Source organism: Lissotriton vulgaris, chromosome 1_1 (genome assembly GCF_964263255.1).
Source record: "Lissotriton vulgaris chromosome 1_1, aLisVul1.2, whole genome shotgun sequence".
Taxonomy (NCBI): domain Eukaryota; kingdom Metazoa; phylum Chordata; class Amphibia; order Caudata; family Salamandridae; genus Lissotriton; species Lissotriton vulgaris.
Genome location: NC_141685.1, coordinates 2003094682 through 2003113739, shown reverse-complemented (window position 1 = coordinate 2003113739; position 19058 = coordinate 2003094682). Strand labels below are relative to the sequence as shown.

General features: G+C 44.1%; 1 protein-coding gene across 1 annotated transcript in view; it reads left to right on the top strand.

The window, feature by feature from the left end:
* The window catches only part of LOC147751527 (glioma pathogenesis-related protein 1-like), a 908719-nt gene extending 889889 nt beyond the window's left edge, over nt 1-18830 (top strand). Inside the window, exons 5-6 of the mRNA XM_086938633.1 lie at nt 18537-18563; nt 18712-18830. Of these exons, the coding sequence (XP_086794759.1) occupies nt 18537-18563; nt 18712-18830 (146 nt within the window). The remainder of the gene's footprint in view (nt 1-18536; nt 18564-18711) is intronic.
* Nucleotides 18831-19058: the final 228 nt, after the last annotated feature.

Below are 19058 nucleotides of genomic sequence, written 5' to 3'. Positions count from 1 at the left end.
AGTTGTTGTCTCCTGTGTGGAAGAATGATGGTATCACGAAATGTGCTGAACGGTTGGTTAAGAATTGTATGGTATGTATGTTGTACAATCCTGGTAAGGGAACCCCAACACCTCCTGGCCATTTTGCTCCCCCTTCATGTCCTTTTGAGGTGATTCAACTAGACTTCATCCATATGGAGCGATGCAACAACCTGAAATATGTTTTAGTTGTGGTTTGCGGGTTCTCCCGATGGATTGAAGCCTACCCTCTCAAAGACAATACTGCCCTGTCGACTGCGAAAATACTACTGAAGGAATACTTTCCTCGGTATGGAATGCCTCGGATTGTATGGTCTGATAACGGAAGTGAGTTTGTGGGGAGTGTGATGAAGAGTGTGTGTAAGGGCCTTGGAATTAATCAAAAATTCCATAGCGCCAATCATCCCCAGTCAGCTGGTTTGGTTGAAGGGTATAACGGCACCCTTAAACTAAAGCTAGCGAAGATTCAGGCTACGACTGGTCTTTCGTGGCCTGACGCTTTACCCTTAGCTTTACTGTCAACTAGGGCAACCGTACACTCCCGAGTAGGGCTTAGTCCCTATGAAATAGTGTTCGGTCGTCCTGCGAATGTCTGGGGGGTCCCTAGACCGGGTGTGTTCTCTAGTCTTGAGTATCCAATGTTGATTGACTATCTTCATGATCTGACTGCTAAACTGAGGTTAATTCACCAACAGGTTTACGAAGCACTGCCGACGCAGACAGAGGGTCAGGCCACCAGCTCCAGCCCGGAGACTGGGTGGTAACGCGCAACTTTGCCCGTAAGAAGAATTTGGAACCCCGCTTTACTGGACCCTACCAGGTCCTCCTTGCCACGAGAACTGCCGTCCGTTTAAAATTGGGTGCATGCCACCCATACGAAGAAAGTTCCTATACCTTTACCGGCAGACTCGTGGGTGAGGAGGGGCATTGCTTCAGCTGAATCCGAAGGATTGCCGGCTTTTGTACCTTTTAGCGACGCACAACCTGTCGGAGAATCCTCAGTGCAGCAGAAAGACATTGTTGAACATTTGCCACCAAAAGACTCAAGACCGGAACATTCGACTGATCAGCAGGACTCTGTTCCCCCATCGGATCCTTTGTTTGATGAACATACACATCCTGGGAAAACTCAATACTTTTTGCGATCCAGCACTAAGGACAAATAAAAAAGATTTCGTTTTGTCCCTTGACAATTGCATTTCCCGTTGTCCACGATCAGTCTGAACACCCGTATCATTGTAATTATTTTTGTATATATTGAGTTTCGTTCCATATGTATTTTTGCTTCCACAGCTGAGAGACATTTTGCATATACATTGTGAATAAAGGCCGTAGGGCTGCGCATGTACTTCCTTCTGGTTAGTAGGTCTTGACGCTAGGTTAAAGACCGTCGGTTCCTGGGAACTCCTGGGGATTGACTACTGCTACACAGAACGAAGTGCGTCAAGAAACGTTGCGGACGGTCATAGGGGATGGCGTTTTCAAAGCTGATGGACTTGGAAGAAGCTCAGGCGCAAAGATTCAAACTGCAACAACTTATTTGTACCAAATGTTTTATGTTTCAAATGTTCATATTGCTTTTGACTGTTTCTGCACTATTGGCGGGTGGGGTGTATTACATGATGTCGTACTTGTTACCTTCTGCCATACCTACTCCTACTTCTGACCCTAAACTTACCTCCACTGCATCCCCTCATTCTTTCCATATCCTACCCGAACACGAGCAGGCTAGACGTGCAGAATTCCGAAATAATTCCTTTATTCAGCTCCTTCATCAGCACCAGTTAGTGGTTAATACTACTAATTGTTGGGTGTGTGGGCTGATGCCACATACCACGGATAAGGGAATTCCATATCTGGTCTTACCGTATAGTTCCCAGGGTTCAGCTCGAGCATTCCAAACAATGTTTCGAAGCGCACTAGATTCTTACCCCAGCCGAGAGCCACGTTCTTCCTACTTTGGCCCTGGCTCGTATCATAAGCCTTTGTCTATAGCGATAGAAGATTTAGATAGAGATATCTATGAGCCGTCGCTCATCCCAGAGGAAGAGGTACAAGCCTATAGGGTCCTGAGTAAGGTCGAGTATAGTGCGCTCACGAGTGAAAAACAGCTTAAAAGCTCGCCTCCGATATGGGTCGTACCCCACATTGGTAATTTTTGTCTAATGGGTCGTGGCCGAAGATCGAAAGCTCGACTTGGAGAGAGTGCTTGCACCGAGAATTACATTCTGCCGATGGTCTCGTCCCCTGTGTTTCTGGCTGCCAAGGGTACATACTTTGTCTGCCATGATCGTGCGTATGCATGGTTGCCCTCCGACTTTGTGGGCTCATGTTTTATCGCAAACCTGTTGCCTCCGACGTTCACTGTAGACGCAGACTATCACAAAACTAGAGTTGTGAGAGGCGTAATTAGCGAAGAGGACACTGCCGGTCAAGAGGCAGGAGACTTTTTCAAGGGTTTCCTCCCGTTTTGGGGGCCTATGGTTAATAGTATGAACCTGAGACAGTTGACTCGAGTGGTGGAATCGACAGCTAATATGCCAGTGCCCTTGGTAATATCACCACAGAACTTCAGGCGGATAGGCTTATGACGTTACAAAACCGTATGGTTTTAGACGTGATCTTAGCAGATCGAGGTGGGGTATGTAAGGTGATCCATTCGAGCTGCTGTAGTTTCATTCCAGATAACGCTCCGACCGTCTATCAAGCCATCTCAAAGTTGCATAAGATCTCTGAATCCATAAACGTGGATGTAGGGGATTGGACGCTACTTGGGTGGTTTTGGGGCCTGATGTCGACTTGGGGTTGGAAGATTCTGATGATTATCGGAGTTGTTGTGGCGTTCCTGTTCTCGTGTTGCCTTTGTGTGCAGTGTGGTCCTGCCTTATGTGGACTCTGTGCTACAATGTGTATAAGACAGCCACCTGTTACCAAGGGGACTCGGTTGGACAGAGCTATGTTACAGCAACATCTAGATGGTCTGATGAATATCGAGTATGATTCCGACTAGTGCTTGCCTACATGAGGGCAAAAGGAGCGTCTGAGGTTCCGTGACGATTGTAAGTGGTGTTTCCGACTCGCACGAATATGGTCGAGTCTGGTATCTACGAACCGCAAATGACGAGTTTAGTGGGTGTGTGCAGTTTCGCTGTGCTAACCTAAACCGTTCGTTTGTTACGTGGGTTTTTCATCTGTACCCACGGGTTCCATCTTAGATACGGCATCCATTTTGTCTCTTGCCCTCAAGTAGCCAGCGAACGGACGTTGTCCGCTTCGCGACCCTGGGATTCCCAAGACATCCGCGGAAGAAACATGTTCTTTGAAATTGTCTTTATGACGAGGGGGATGATACTGCAAGGCAGATGGCCCCGCTCGAGGCTCATCTTGCCGTGCCGGTCTATTGTCTCAGCCGTGCATCTCATTAGGCACGTCGCTTTGATGCCTGTAGCTCGTGTTTCCCGATACCTCCCCTTTTACACCCTTTTCGATCTCCCCACTGTTTCCATCTTCCTCTGCACCTGTCCTTGTTCCTTCTTCGATCTGTTTTACTGCCGATTGGAATGTACTAATGGTGGGAAGATGGGTTTTTACAGTTGGGAACCGCCAAATGTTTCCGCACTCATGCCCCGGACCTTGAATGTATCAAAGTGACCAAAGTGACCCCTCTCGGGGATAATTATGGGAACCAAGTTGTAAACCTTTGTGTACCATGTAACCCTATGGGAGAAATCTGTATAAAAGGAGCGATCCACAGTAGCAATTTGAAGCAGTCTCCTCGAACTTACACTCGTTGTACTTCCTGTGACTTCTGTGTTCCCTGCAGTAAATAAACCTCGAATCTTTGACGCCGAAGGAAGTGTCCCGTTTCTCTGTCATTCGTACGCCGGAGCAGGTTACCCACGAAGGTTTCAGGTGTTGTCCCCTGGCACCGCTGGGTCTTAAATAACCCAGTCCTTCAGTGGGAAGACATGGCTTGGCAGTTCGGGCTGGACTGTTCCCATGAGGCACAGGGTCAGACTGATTTGCATATAGCCATGTCTGAACTGGGGTGGCAGAGTGGGCTGAAGAACGGTGATGGATTAAACCCAGATCTTTTGACTGGATGTGAGTGTTTGATTGATTCAGATGCTCCGTCCATCACCACCCCCTTTTGTACCGCTTTTGGCCACCATAAATGTGGCAGGGTATGCTCAGACATGAATCCCTTGCTCACTTTGCCACTGGATTCAAGCAAGCCGGGCTGAAGACGGTTGGAATGCCAGAAACCGGTCCTCGGAGCTTGTTTCCGGTCCAGGTAAGACATGGCTTGGCAGTTCGGGCTGGACTGTTCCCATGAGGCACAGGGTCAGACTGATTTGCATATAGCCATGTCTGAACTGGGGTGGCAGAGTGGGCTAAAGAACGGTGATGGATTAAACCCAGATCTTTTGACTGGGTGTGAGTGTTTGATTGATTCAGATGCTCCGTCCATCACCACCCCCTTTTGTACCCCTATATTTATACCAGGCATTCCTTTTTCTGTAGTGCAGAGTATGGGGAACCAGATGCAACTGGTTTAGGGGAGATTTGGAGAAATTTGTTTTTCAAGCTCCTTTTCCCTTTTGTCAGGTGGGGGCTTAGTGATCAGATGCACCACAGGGGGTGGAGCCAGCATTTTACAGGCTAGGCACAGTCCTATTCAGAGTCAGGGGATTACTCTTCCCACTACTTCAGGCACAGATGTCCAATTCAGCCTAGTGCGGACTCACCCTGCACCTTTTGGAGCCACACACACCTTCCAGCCCCTGTCACTCACAAGGCAGACATGCAATTCATATCAGGCAGGCAGCCACATAGCACACATAAATGCCAACTTCTAAAAGTTGCATTTCTAAAATAGTCATAATAAATCTGCGCAAACCATTGCGCAGCATTTATTCTTACAATGTCATATATACTAAACTCGCCCACACTGCTCCTCCCATATCAGGAATTACCATGGACACACTGATCAGGGAATCCCGAATGCATTTCTATGGGAGGGCAGGCCAATCTCACCAATGTAACATGGAGAGCGCATGCACTTTACACAGGACCACAGTGCTAAAGTGCCCAGAGGCCTAAAACCACCAACACCAGGTCACAGAAAAGGCTAGGAGAATGCAAAAAGTTTAGGGATGAACCTGCCAAAAGGTCCAAGTCCAACAATTACTGAGGTTGTTGACCTAAGGTCAGTAATATATAAATAAAGGAAAAACTGTGTGCAGAAGCATTTCTAATTTACGTTGGGCAGCTATGTAAATAAGATCTCCTATGTTCTTTAATAAATGTGGCATCTCATGTTAGGCCTACACGTTAATTGCATTAATTATCATTGATTAAAAACACTCTAGCAGACCTGTTGGACTTGCCTACATCTGTAGGAGAAATAGAGGAAAGAAGACACATACAACACTTGTGAAAGTTACCATGCTAGCTGGAGCCCACCTGAGAGCCGTAGTTTGTCTCTTCCTAGGCGAATAGGCAGCATATTATGCTTTGTGTCCAGTCTCTGCACACAGGGGCGCAGACGTCTTTAGTATGCCTGTAGCGCAGATGTGAGAGCAGGTCAGTTTTAGGTGCTCAAGTCAGAGGCATGTGATCTAGTTCAAAGGAGAAGCAAGTGCATATGTAACGAGTAAAAATGAAGGCGCTGATGGGACAAAGAATTGAGAATAAGTAGAGGTCTTTGATAAAAAATGAGAGATGGTGAGCATCATAGCGGAGTGGGAGCTACCTGATGGCAGCACTGATTTACTACCACCAAAGTAGATGACTATAGGAAATAGAAAGTAATACACCAATTTGATAAATACCGCTATGTATTTAAAACCAACATAAAATGTGTAACTGAAAAGTAAAGTTAAACATAAATAGGAACACCACAACATCTACAAAAGTAAAATTACAGTGTTTTACTGAATATTATACTATCGGAATTCATTCCTTCACTAGCACAAATGCTTGAGTGTGCTAGATGTATGTGCTTGTGTTTTTGACCTGGTTCAAAAGAGCTGCCCATCTGGGAACTGCTTATGCAAAGAGTAACAAACAAAGCTTGAAAGAAACCTCAAATCCAAATCCAAACATGTTTATTTTTACAGTTAGAAATATTCAAAGCTCTACTAATAGAAGAGTTGGGAATAGGTGCAGTTTCTTCCACTTATAGGATGATCAATAACAATATGCCGGACACTCTGGGCAAGTTACAGGAGAGATTGGTACAGGATGTGGGTGACCTCGAAAACATAGACTGAGAGGTGGTACTAATGCATCCTTGCGAGGTGGCTATGAAATGGCACCTATGTTTGATACAATTTAAGATACTCCATAGTGTCTATTACGACCGTCACAGGCTGCACAACATTGGAAGGGCATCCATACACACATTGATACACACTAGGAATGCGGGATACCACAAGTGGTAACTTTACGAAAAAGTTCCCATGGGCTTTGGACTATTCAGTTCATAAGATAATATGAGGAAAGGAAGCATAGTTGAGGCCTTCATGAAATACAGCTCATACACGATGAAATTGTGCTGAAATATGAATCTTGTGATACACAAAATAATGTATGGATCTTACAATTAATATCACTTCAATAGGATCACAATTAATTCATGAAGTATAGGGTACTCATAAAACGTTTTAATATATCACTATCACTCCATATCATTTTGTAATCTTGTTTTGCACATTTTACGTTATTGAAGCATTTATGTTTAAAAGCACATCAAAATACATTTTTATCATAACCTTGTGCAGCACTTACTTTTCTTTTGTCGTTTTCATTGCACACGTTACACATCCTAATATGCTATTCATCTTTAACATGTGAAGCATTTAATACTCATATAGGAAATTTCTGTGTTATCATTATGATCTAATCATAACATCTTGTCCTTTAGTTTGTTTAGTTTTCACATCTACTTATTTAATGTTAAGTGTAACACAAAATAAATTATAATATTCTGTATGCTTTTACGATGCAGTATCTAAATCAGAACCACATTTTGCAGTTTTTCTTGAGAAGTCGAGCCTGCACACGTTTTGTCATTTTCATGTAAAATGATGTCACAAAACATTTCTGTTTAGTGAGAGATTTTGATTTGGGCCTCAAGTGTACTGCCTTAAGGTTTCAGTGGGCAGCTATGAAGGCATTCAGGGAAACTTGGAGGGGTGTTTCTGAATGTGAGTTTCTGGTGTCTAGATTTTTTAAAGGAGTTCCTAATATTAAACCTAACATGAAAAATATTTTACTTTCATGGAGTTTACTCTTGGCGTTGGATGTCCTGAAAGGTCATTGTTTTGAGCTTCTGGAATAGAGGAGTCTCAAATTTCTGACCTGGAAAGTATATTTTTCTTGTTGCAATTACCACAGTCCAGATAATAGGATAATTGATGTATTTTTCAGTAAAGCATCCTTATCTTAGGATTTTTCTGGACAGTATTGTGCTGCAATTAGGCCTTGCATTTTCTCCAAAAGTTCCATTCCTATCTAATTTGCAGCAGGAAGTGATTCTTCCTGATTTTTTCCCCAATCCTCCTTCTCTAGGGGAACTGGAGTGGAATAGGTTAGATATCGGGAGGGTCATTCTGATTTATTTAGAAAGGGTGTCTCAGTTCAGGTCTTCAAAGATACTGTAAATTTTGGTGCTGCAGACAAAGGTTGATGTCCATCCAGGCAACTTATAAGTAGATGGCGATGATCTACTATTTCTTCAGCCTACTTGTTGAAAGGGGTTTCTCCTCCAGAGAGGATTAGGAGCAGGTCCATGAGGCATATGGCATTTTCCTAAGCTTCTTTAAAGGAAATTTGTAGTACTACCACATGGTTTATTCCTTGTACCTTTGTTAGACATTACCGACTTGATAATGTTGCTGACCAACAAGATGTGTTTGATGTTAAAGTGTTGTTCGCTATGAAGTATAATTGTGAATAGCACATTAAAACTTTGAATAGTTTTTCTGTTTCTGATGTGTTTTGTGATTATCATAATTATTTGACAGATAGCTTTGTCATTCCTTATTTCGTGACAAGAGGAACAAGGAAGGGAACAAAGTAGTAATAAATACATTACTTACTGGTATTGTCATTACACTCAGTTCAAACTTCGCTGGTCCGATCATTTCATCCTTTGTTCCCTCAATTTATATAAATGAATGTGTTGGTCTCCTAGTTGAGCTTGGTATGGGACTGGCTGATTTTAGGTTGGTGATCTCCTTGCAAAATGTGCATTAAAAGAGTGCAACAAGGTGCCGCATAAAGGCGGAGGGATCACTTTACGAAATATCCATACAAAGTGTAGTACTATGTACAGTAAGACTGCAGATGAGGGGCAGCAATGGTTGCAATTACTCCTGTGTTAATTGAGTTGACAGAAGAATCATCTCAGGTATGTTGTGTATAACATCATATTGATGTCCTTTGCACTGAGATTTGATATATGGAATTTGTAGAGGAATACTTGTTTTCATATATTTATCCACACAGGTTTTTAAAATGTCTTTTTGTGAAGTCTTTTAGGAGATCATATTGGCTGTCTTTGTCCTGAAGAAGGTGTCAAGATATCATGAATTCCACCTAAACACGTCAACGTATATTTTTTATAATGCACTATCTACTTGACATTTTTGTGGCTATACGTTGCCATGTAAATACAACCTCTTCAAGCGCATTACTTTGCAAGCTAGGTGCATGCAATTGGTGTTGCTGTGCACATTCCACCAAAACACCTATTGCATTCTGATGCTGCCCTAGATTTACAAGGATGTGCAAATATGAGGCAGCACCAAAGACTAACGGCATGCAATATTAGACGTTAACTGGCAAAACGAGGAGAAATAGTTGTATTTCTACTAATTTCTGCTTTTTCTATGTGTGGTGCATTTTGCAGCACACACAGAAGTAACAAATCGCCATTATTGATTGTTTATGTGCATGACGGGACACCTTGCAGACAAGCAACAACAGAGTCTAACACTTCTCAATATTTCCTAAAGATATAAAATGTGGCTATTGTGTTATTGGAAATACCTTGTTAATGTTTTTTTTAATTGCCCCATATCTTTCTTGACTTCCTGGTCTGCAGCGGGATTTTCCAGATTGAGCAGAGGAAGTCATTCAACCCTCACATCCGGTCCTGTGCTGTAGGGGCCAATTAGCAGAGTAGTCTTTTGGAGCCTGACTACTTAAACAGATGCCTGCATGAACACACAGTGGACCTTGCAGACAAGCAACACCAGAGTCTAACACCTTAGATTTAAAACGTGGCTATAGTTTTATTGGAAATACTTTGTTCATGGTTTTTTAATTGTGCCTTATCTTTCTTGACTTCCCGGTCTGCTGCTGGATTTTCCCGATTGAGCAGCGAGCCATTCCACCCTCACTTCAGGTCCTGCTCTGTATGGGCCAACTAGTAGGCTTGCCGTTTGGAGCCTGACTACTTAAACCAGGGGTCTCCAAACCAGTCCTGGAGGGCCGGATCCATGCCAGATTTTTGGGATATCCCCATTGAGATACATGTAGTTATTTTAAAAATCTGGCATGGATCCGGCCTTCCAGGACCGGTTTGGGGACCCCTGACTTAAACAGAGGCTGGCACGAACGTATAGTGGACACGCATAGCAGGCGCACCACAAGCGCGCCTCAGGTGTACTGAGCGCACACCAAGGCAAGCCCATCTATGCCTGTCCACCCCTGACCGTTGCTAGACGCCAGGATTCTTGCTCAGATTCCACCAGATGTAAGTCGTGCAAAACTCACATATTCTTCCCCACCTCTCTACAATACGTATGAGCAGTGTCAATGCTCTGTATCCCTGGAGCAGTGTTGTATGCATAGTTTTCCTCAAGTTTTAATGGGTTCAAGTAACTCTAGTGTGGATGCCTCTGCTCTGCCCCTCCAAAACAAATGACTATTTAATAGTTTTTTTATGTAATATTGGGTCCCTACCTAAACATTCGACTGAATGTTGGGATCCTTTTGCTTTCTTTTTTTAACCAAAAATAGGCTTTTTAACAGAAACTTGGTTAAACGTTATGTCATTACCAGATATAACATTGGTTCTCCCCAATTACTATCAACTTCTGAAAGATTAGGTAAGGTTGAGGGAGGCATTGCTATTGTCTTTCAAGAAACAATCCAGGTGTCTGTTATAGAGTCTATGAGTGTAGACTGGATAGAAAGCTGTATTTTTACATTGGAATTCAATTCTTAAGATTATTGGAAGGGTGCTCTGCTCTATCGGCCTCCTGGCCCAAAAAAGATTTTAATCATCACCTGACCAAATCCTTAGTGACTTATGTGTTGTCATCAGAACAATTTCTCCTGCTTGGGTAGTTTAATTATCATGGAGAAGATTTTGTGGACATGGAAGTAGCCCAGCTTTTATCAGACTTAGAGACTTTAGGACTGCAACAAAAGAATAAAGGCCCTACTCACTTGGGGGGGATCACACTCTGGACTAAATCTTCACCACCTCTAATGCACTGACCTGTGGACGCCCCTGCCTCTGACATGACCTGACCACTCACAAATCTGCATTCAAATACCAAAAGCTGAGATGTTTGAGAAATCAAGATCTGAGCAAAAGAGAGTCTCATGTCATTTGCAGCACATTACTCATAATACTTTCACTGCAAAATGTGATTTCTCTAGAACCTCAAAGGGCCAAGATATAAATCAAACCTTAGCAGACCACTATAAGGCTTCAAATTCTACCTTTGATAAAATTGCTCCCTATAAAATTTACTCTTAACAATAAATACAGGACTCATGCACTCTAGTATACTCCACAGTAGGTGAGACAGGAAAAGGCAATGTTTGAAAAGCTGAAATGAAGGTGATGTTTGACTAACAACCTTTGCTACAGAGATGCATATAAAAGAGAACTTACTAAATACCATCAAACTATAAAAACTGTTCACTAAATCTATATTGCTAATCAAATTAGTAACACTAGAAACTTTTCCACAGAGCTTTTTAAAGTATTAAATGACTTTATTAATCCCCAGGCCTATTCGTAATCGATTCAACCTTCTAAGCAACTGTATAACTCTTTGGCTAATTACTTCGAGGATAAAATCATAAAAAAGTACCAAAACTTTGCCTCACCTTTTATTCAGCCTTCATTTTAACTCCCCTCTCGTGAAAGATGCACACAGCCTGGGAAAGTTTAACACTCTTAATGTTGAACAAATTCAAGAGGCCATAAACAAGGCTAAATCCAGATCTCCTTCTGATCCGTGTCAGGCTAGGATCTCTGTGAGTCTTGCAATGCAGATCCCGTCAGCTATAATTTCCATGTTTAATGCGACAATAGAGACTGGGAAATTCTTTATTGCCTGGAAATCGGCACAGACCATGCCTATTAAAAAAAGGCCAATTCAGATCTCTCCATCCTTTCTAATTATTGGCCAGTTTCTTACTTCCATTTTTAGATGTAAATGTAAATGTACAGGAATTTATATAGCGCAAATCACCGAGCGGTTTCTAAGCGCTTGCTTAGGGAACCCGTCCTGGTATTCCCCTGTGAGATAACCCCGGCAGGGTATCCGCAAGGTGAAAGCCAGGCATCCCGCCGCGAGGGGCCGTTGTGGAGATTAAACAAGCTATTGCCCAGAGTCGCAGAGTGTGAACCCGTGAATCGAGTAGGCACTGGAGTAAGAATTGTCAAGTCCATGGACATTTTAGGACTCAAGACCCCGCCGAGCCGGGAGTTGAACCCTAGTCCCGGGCTGACCTCTGCTTCCAGGTCTGCCTCCTCTAACCAGTGAGCCACACTTCTCCAGATAAGATAAGATTCTGGAAGGTCCCATCAGCAAACAGCTGACAGACTACTTGAAGGAAAACAATATCTTGGACCCTTCTCAAGCTGCGTTTTGACTGGAGCACAGAAAGAGATGGCCTTGGTTATTGTGACAGACTCCATAAGATATTTCTTGGATGCTAACCTCCCCTCTATGCTTGTGCTCTTTGACGTGTCTGCAGGTTTTGACACTGTGTCACATGATAAGTTGTTGCTTAGGCTAAATGAGATAGGGATATATGGGATTGCACAGAAATGGTTCCAAGATCTCTTGTCTGACAGATCTCAGGCGATCTCATTGGGTGACTTTAAGTTGTGCACTATAACGATTGACAAAGATGTACTCCAGGAATCTTGTTGGGGTCCCATCTTGTTCTATATATTTGTGGCCCCATTAGCCAAACTCATTAGATCTTTTGACATTGAAATCTTGTCATACGCCGATTATATGCAGTTGGTCATCTCCTTTGACAAAAAGGTGGACAAAGTGAAGGAACGTTTCTCAAATGGGAGGATAGCGGTGGTAGAGGGGAAGCCTGAGAACTACCTTCAGCTTAATGCTGAAAAGACTGGTGTTATGCTTTTTGGAAAAACCCAACAAATATGGACTCCAGATTGGTGGTCACCTGGGCTAGGGAGTGTTCCCACTCCTTGTCAGGTCGTTAAAAAATTTGGCATTACAATGGATCAAGCCCTAATAATGAAGGAGCAGGTTCTATCAATAACAGGTACCTGCAGTTACGACTTGTTAGAAATGGGGGTCTCTAGTTGGCAATGGATTTCACCTTTTGCCAAGTAGGGACCCTTTTTCCTAGTTAGGGTAAGGGAGGATACACTTCTAAAATTACCCCTGCTCCCCCACTTGGTAGCTTGGCATGAGCAGGCATGCTTATCTCAGAGGCAGTTTGTAAAGCATTTGTGTATGCATACAGTAACACAGTGAAAACACTACAAATGGACACCACATCAGTTTAAGAAAAAATTTAATTTTTATCTAAACCAAACAAGACTAAAAACAATAAAAATCCAACATACAATGAAGGAAAATAATATCTTGGACCCTTCTCAATCTGCGTTTGGACTGGAGCACAGAAAGAGATGGCCTTGGTTAATGTGACAGACTCCATAATATATTCCTTGGATGCCTCCCTCTCCTGTGTGTGTAATCTGTTTTCGATATTGTGTAGTCATTGGTGCGTCTCTTGCCTGGCACCCACTAACTGTCCAATTGTCGCTCCCCTCATCACCACTTTCAGAGCATCCCATTCTATCAAATGAGAGAAGGCTGTGTTCCAGTTTTTGGCCAGATAATTATTCAGGGCATTGGAGAGAGTTAAGCGAAAAGGGGCATCTTCCAGCAGGTGTGGGTGTAACTTCCAGGTGGGTACTGGGGTGGGTACCGTACCCCAGTAGAGGGGAAGCTCTAAGGGGCAATGGTCGGAAAAGGTCTTGGCCAGGTAGGTAGAGCTGTGAACCTTCGCAATGATAGAACTCGAGCAGAGGAACCTATTGATTCTAGTATGGAGATTGTGTACCGGGGAGTAAAACGAGTATTCCCTATGTGCTGGATAGAGGCAGCACCAAGCATCAGAGAGTGTCCACTCACTTGCCCATGTAGAGAGCTGGTCCGCTATCTTGCCCGCAGTAGCACCCTGTAGGGGGGTGTGTGATCTGTCCAATCCGGTGTCTAATACCGCATTCCAATCCCCTCCAAGCACCCAGGGGATCCCGTCCCAATCCACTAAGGCCCCGCTCAGCTTGTTCAGGAATTGGCCTTGGTCGAAATTAGGGGCGTAAACGCACCCAAGAACCACCAGGGAGCCGTCGAGAGTGCCCTTCACCAGTATATATCGTCCCTGCTCATCTACCCGGTGCTCAACTTTGACAAAGGGGGCCCCATGACGCACCCAAATAGTTGCCCTTCTGGTGAAAGCAGAGTAAATAGTAGAATAAATATGACCCCTCCATTTTTTCCGCATCTTTTGTGTTTCTGAATCTGTCAAGTGGGATTCCTGCAGGAATGTCATATGTGTTTTGCGTCAGAGGAGAAAGGCGTGTATGGCGTCTCTTATGGATTGCCCCTAATCCCCGCACATTCCAGGTAAGTAAATTGTATGATCCCATTGTGTTTACGGTCCCTGCCATGTCCCCGTGTAGGAGCGAATCTTATCTATACGTGGAGCCCGCAAGGCAGAAGCGGCCAGGAGTCCCCTTCCCCAAACCATATCAACGAAACTCGGCGCAGCACTTAAACTGCGCTGGGCCTAACAATTGTTTACAAAGGGTACATAACTAATAACGTTGCATACGCTAATGGGGAGGTAGCTAACCTTACGATCAAGCATATTCCAGAATGGTCTGTGACCCAACTGCTCTAAGGTACCCTGTCTCCCGGGGGGGAAAGTGTACATCGGGGTGTCTTGGGGCAATGACATCAGCATAATCAATTACAACAGTAAACTCTGGAGAACCCCCAATAAGTAGCACACATCTTATGTAACGGATAGCACGGTAGGTATGATCATATAACAGACAACAAACGCCTCAAATAACATCATTTATACGTCAGAGTAGTTAAGGATCTAAGGTATGCTATGCCAATGAAAGGGGGAACAGCCTTAACAATGCAGGTATTACCACGCGCTACATTACAACGCAAGAAAGGTGGTTTTCGAATTGGATCAGCGACTTCTCTATAACCTTCTGTAATAGGATATCCCAGTCCCTATAGATGAGGACCTTCATGATCAGAGGGCGAGGCAGCGCCCTCGGCCTGGGCTGTCCAGTCGGCACCCTATGTGCCCGCTCCACGCAGAAGTATGGGGATAGTCCCTCCGGTGCTACATTCTCCCTGAACCATGTTTCATAAAGTCAGCCGCTCTGTCCCCCTCGCAGCGTCGCACCTCACTGGGCCCAGCGCTGTCCGGATTCTCAGGGCCTGGGGCTCACACCCTTCAGGCCCTAAGAATCCCACAGGGTGTGGCAAGATCACAAAGCAGGCTGTGCTGGGGTCTCCGGTGGGCAAATCAGGTCGGGGCAGGGGGCCCGAGGCTCGAGGCAGCCAAATCACCGTACCTCAAAGCGCAACGTACCGCCAGGCACCGGCTCCCGACATCGGAATCTGAGCCGCCACCCCTGCGGCAGTCGTGCTCTCCCGTAGGGGCAGGGAGGGTCAGAGAAGATCAGGCAGGCTGCCCGGCCCGTCGCGGCAGCTCATAGCGCTCACAGCACCTCAATGTCGGTCGCGTGACTCTCTCTGGCCGACCACCAATCACCCAAGCCACGTAGCACCAGCAGGCGGACTCTCAGATCGAGGATATGTATCCTGGGGGGGGCGCCTCCACCGTCAGTAATGAAACAGGGCAGCCCCCTCCTCTCCCAACCACCAAACAGGGTCCAAATACTCGCACCAGTCGCCGCACTCCGCACCACGGGAGCTCCCGGCTTGTGGCTGTGCAGAAGGGCAGACAGGCCCGGGGGGACTCACAGCCCATCCGAAGCATCCCTCAGCGTCAGAAAAGGCACCGCTCTGCAGCCCAGGTCATAAGCTGTACGGAGTAGCGGCCCCAGTCAACTATCGCTGCACAACAAGCATGTAAAGAGCATTCCCCCCGAGATGGGCCCGGAGCTCTATTGAAGCACAGCCGCCATCGCAGATAGCTAGCCACGCCCCCGTGAGTTCAGGCATTCTAAACTCTGTCTTTCTATCTTGTCCCAATGGGCAGTTATATTTATAAAATGCTATAAATAGGCTTCTATTCTATCCTATGGAACAGATAGCCTTTCCATAGTGAAAAACTAAATACACTGTATTTCTCTGTCCGGACATGTCACACACACTAGTACATGTCCTACCTTTCACATGCACTGCACCTGGCCCATAGGGGTACCCTGGGCCTACCTTAGGAGTGAATTACATGTAATAAAATGAAAGGTTAGGGCCTGGCAAGTGGATGCACTTGCCAGGTTGACATGGCAGTAGAGACTGCGTGCAGACACAGCAGTAGCAGGTCTGAGAACCCTTTGAAAGGCTGCATGTGTGAATGGCACAATCAGCGCTGCAAAATCACAACCAACATTTGATTTACAGGCCTTAGGCATGCACGGTTCACTGTACTAGGGACTTAGTAGTAAATCAATCAAGCCAATCTTGGAAACACCAATCCATATTCCAAATCAATACACTGAGGAAGCTTAAACCCTTCCTGCCAGCCAAAGACTTCCAAACTGCAGTACAAGCTCTAGTTATCCCTCGAATTGAATACGGCAGCACCGCCCTTTGCGGTCTCCCGTTAACCAGCACTGCACCCCTAAGAGCCTCTCTAAACGCTGCAGCCAGACTCATCACTGGATCAAAAAAACACTCACACATCACCCCTGATCTGAAAACACTGGACTGGCTGCCTTTTGAAGCCAGAATACATCTGAAAATCGCCTGCATGACACACAAGGCTCTACACCTGAGCTCTCCCAGATACCTCACTCAGAAGCTGTCAATCTCTGGCGGCTCTAGAATCACTAGAGGCACAGACAATCTTCTGCTAAAACCTCGAAGATTCCGGAAGGTAAAAACATATAAACGCTCTTTCTCAGGAATGGCACCCAGGATCTGGAACTCACTCCCCCCTGAAACAAGGCTCATCTCCTACTTCACTCTTTTTAAGAAAGAAGTAAAAGCCATTTTTATGGCCAAATACACTTGACCGATTAGCGTGGTTTTCGGAAGACCCTATTCCGACCTGTATTACTTTGCTCGAACTCTATGCATGTATGAACATGTATGATTATGTATTTCACCTGAATTATTGTAGCTACTACCATCTACGCACACATTTAAATCGCTGTTCGAACTTTATGACTATGTATCTCACCTGTATTATCGATGCTACTGACTATCTATGCACACATTTAACTGTTATATTTGTATTATTGATGTGTTGTTCTACCTATGTGTAACCCCAATCTCTTCTGGCATTCCCAGCCGTGTAAAGCGCTCTGATATCTGCAAAGATCCTGTTCGCGCTATATAAAACTTTCAAAATAAAATAGTAACAATTTACACGTAGAGGGGCAGATTTACAAGCCCCGTGCACTTCTTTTGTGCCACTTTTCCCATGTTAAAAGTGACGCAAAAGTGGTGCAAGGGTCTTGTAAATCTGCCCCAGAGCATATGCATTTTAGCATTGATCAGCAGTGGTAAAGTACACAGAGTCCTAACACCAACAAACACAGGGTCAAAAACAGGAGTCTAAAAAGCAAAATGTCTGGGTATAAGCCCACTGAAAAAGCCAAGTCTAACACAACACAGCTATTAAGGAAAGCCTTGCCTTTTCTACCACTTAGGGCTAGGAAAACCCTGGTACAGGCTCTTGTCAGCAGGCTTGACTATGGCAATGATCTTCTGGCTTCACCAACGAGCCCCTACTCTCTAAATTACAGGCCATGTAGAACAGCGCTGCAAGACTGATTTTTAATCTTCCTTCCAGATCTGCATCACTCCCACTTTTAAGAGCATTACATTGGGCACCGGTCAGAAAGAGAATTATATTCAAGATCTGGTGCCTCATCCACAGAGCTTTAGTGGAGAATGGACCAAGATACCTACACTAAAACCTTAAATGATATCTCCCTGGCAGGAATTTACATTCCACGGACAAAGAGCTACTTACTATTCCCCGCAACGTTTAAGGTGTGGAGACAAACCCCTCTCTTATTTGGCCCCTACATACTGGAATTGGTCATCTTACTATATTCTCATATGCTATGAATACACCAAATATACGAAATTATTGAAAATCTCTCTATTTTAACTCTGCTGTTTCTGGCCCTGTTATAGTGACCTTCTGCTGTGCCGAAATACCTTGTTGGGGTGATTCATTTGCGATATCAAATCAAAATAACGTAACATAACCTAAACAATCATTCCCTGCAACACAAGCACTCTTGCACAGTGGAGCAAGGGTGCCTGATTGGCGCTAGGCAGCTAATTTTACCATCAGCGCTAGTAAAATGACAGGGGTGCGCTTTATTGTTGTAAATATGGCGCAACCCTGCGTTTTGGAAATGTTGTAGCTTGGCGCTGCCAAATTTGGCACAGCTCCATGCTCCGATTTTTCCTTGTAAATATGCCCTTAGTTTAATTCTGGCAATCCTCCCATTATTAGGACTGGCTCGACATCACAGCTGTTCACATGATCTATTGTTACCCATTCATTAAATTATATATAAAGTAGGCTTATACTCCACTCTGAGGAATAATACTCCTCACTTCATATAATAGGCTGTTTGGTCATTAATTCTCCCTTCTAAGTTAGTGCTTCCTTTGGAATGCACGAAGGACTGTTTTACATTTGAAAAAAACACTGAATAATCAAACAGTTTGTCATAATCAATTCTTTATCTCCTCTATTCATTCTCTAGTGAAAACAATTACTTTTTAATTTGTTTCCCCCATTATTGGTAACATAATACGTCTGGCTTTATTATTCTAAGCACCATTTGTGCATGCAATGCATGCAACCAGCATTTTTGCATGCATGTGGTTGCATGCATCAGCATATTAAAGCCAGATCTGCCAGTGTTTGTTTCGGTTTTTTTTCAATGTATATAGGGACTCTGCAGATTAGTGGTAGGATAAGCAGACATTATATTACTTCTAGCAATTCTCACGTATTTTCTTTTTCCGCAGGAAATGCTGATCGTGATGCAGTCGTCCGTATGTATTTGAATTTATATTTTTTATTTACAGACATTTAGAATGTATGCATGTGGGTGGGTCTCTTACACACTGAGACTAGATAACTGACAAAAAGACAAAGCTTTTTCGAAGAATAAATATTAATAACATGTGTATTTTATTGTAGAATATCGTGATTGGATACCTGGTTGGGCTGTGGAAAATGGGAAGGCTTCAAGAGTGCCATCAAAATCCTGCTGTTCTTTAAGTCACCTGATACCTCTTGTTATACTTTTGTTAATGTAGTTCTACCCTAATGAGCTTGTCCTGCAGCCAAATCTGTATCACTGTTTTATTTATACAATGGTTATAACGTTATTTACTTTACACCAATGTTTTATTGTTTCTGTTGTTTTCCTAGTCACTTGTTAACATAGTATGCAGCTGTACTTTGCCTTCATTCCTCCACAAGCTCTTCTCTTCAGGTGCCGTGCTTTCCTCTGCACGGACACCTAAATGCCATTAGCGCATTTT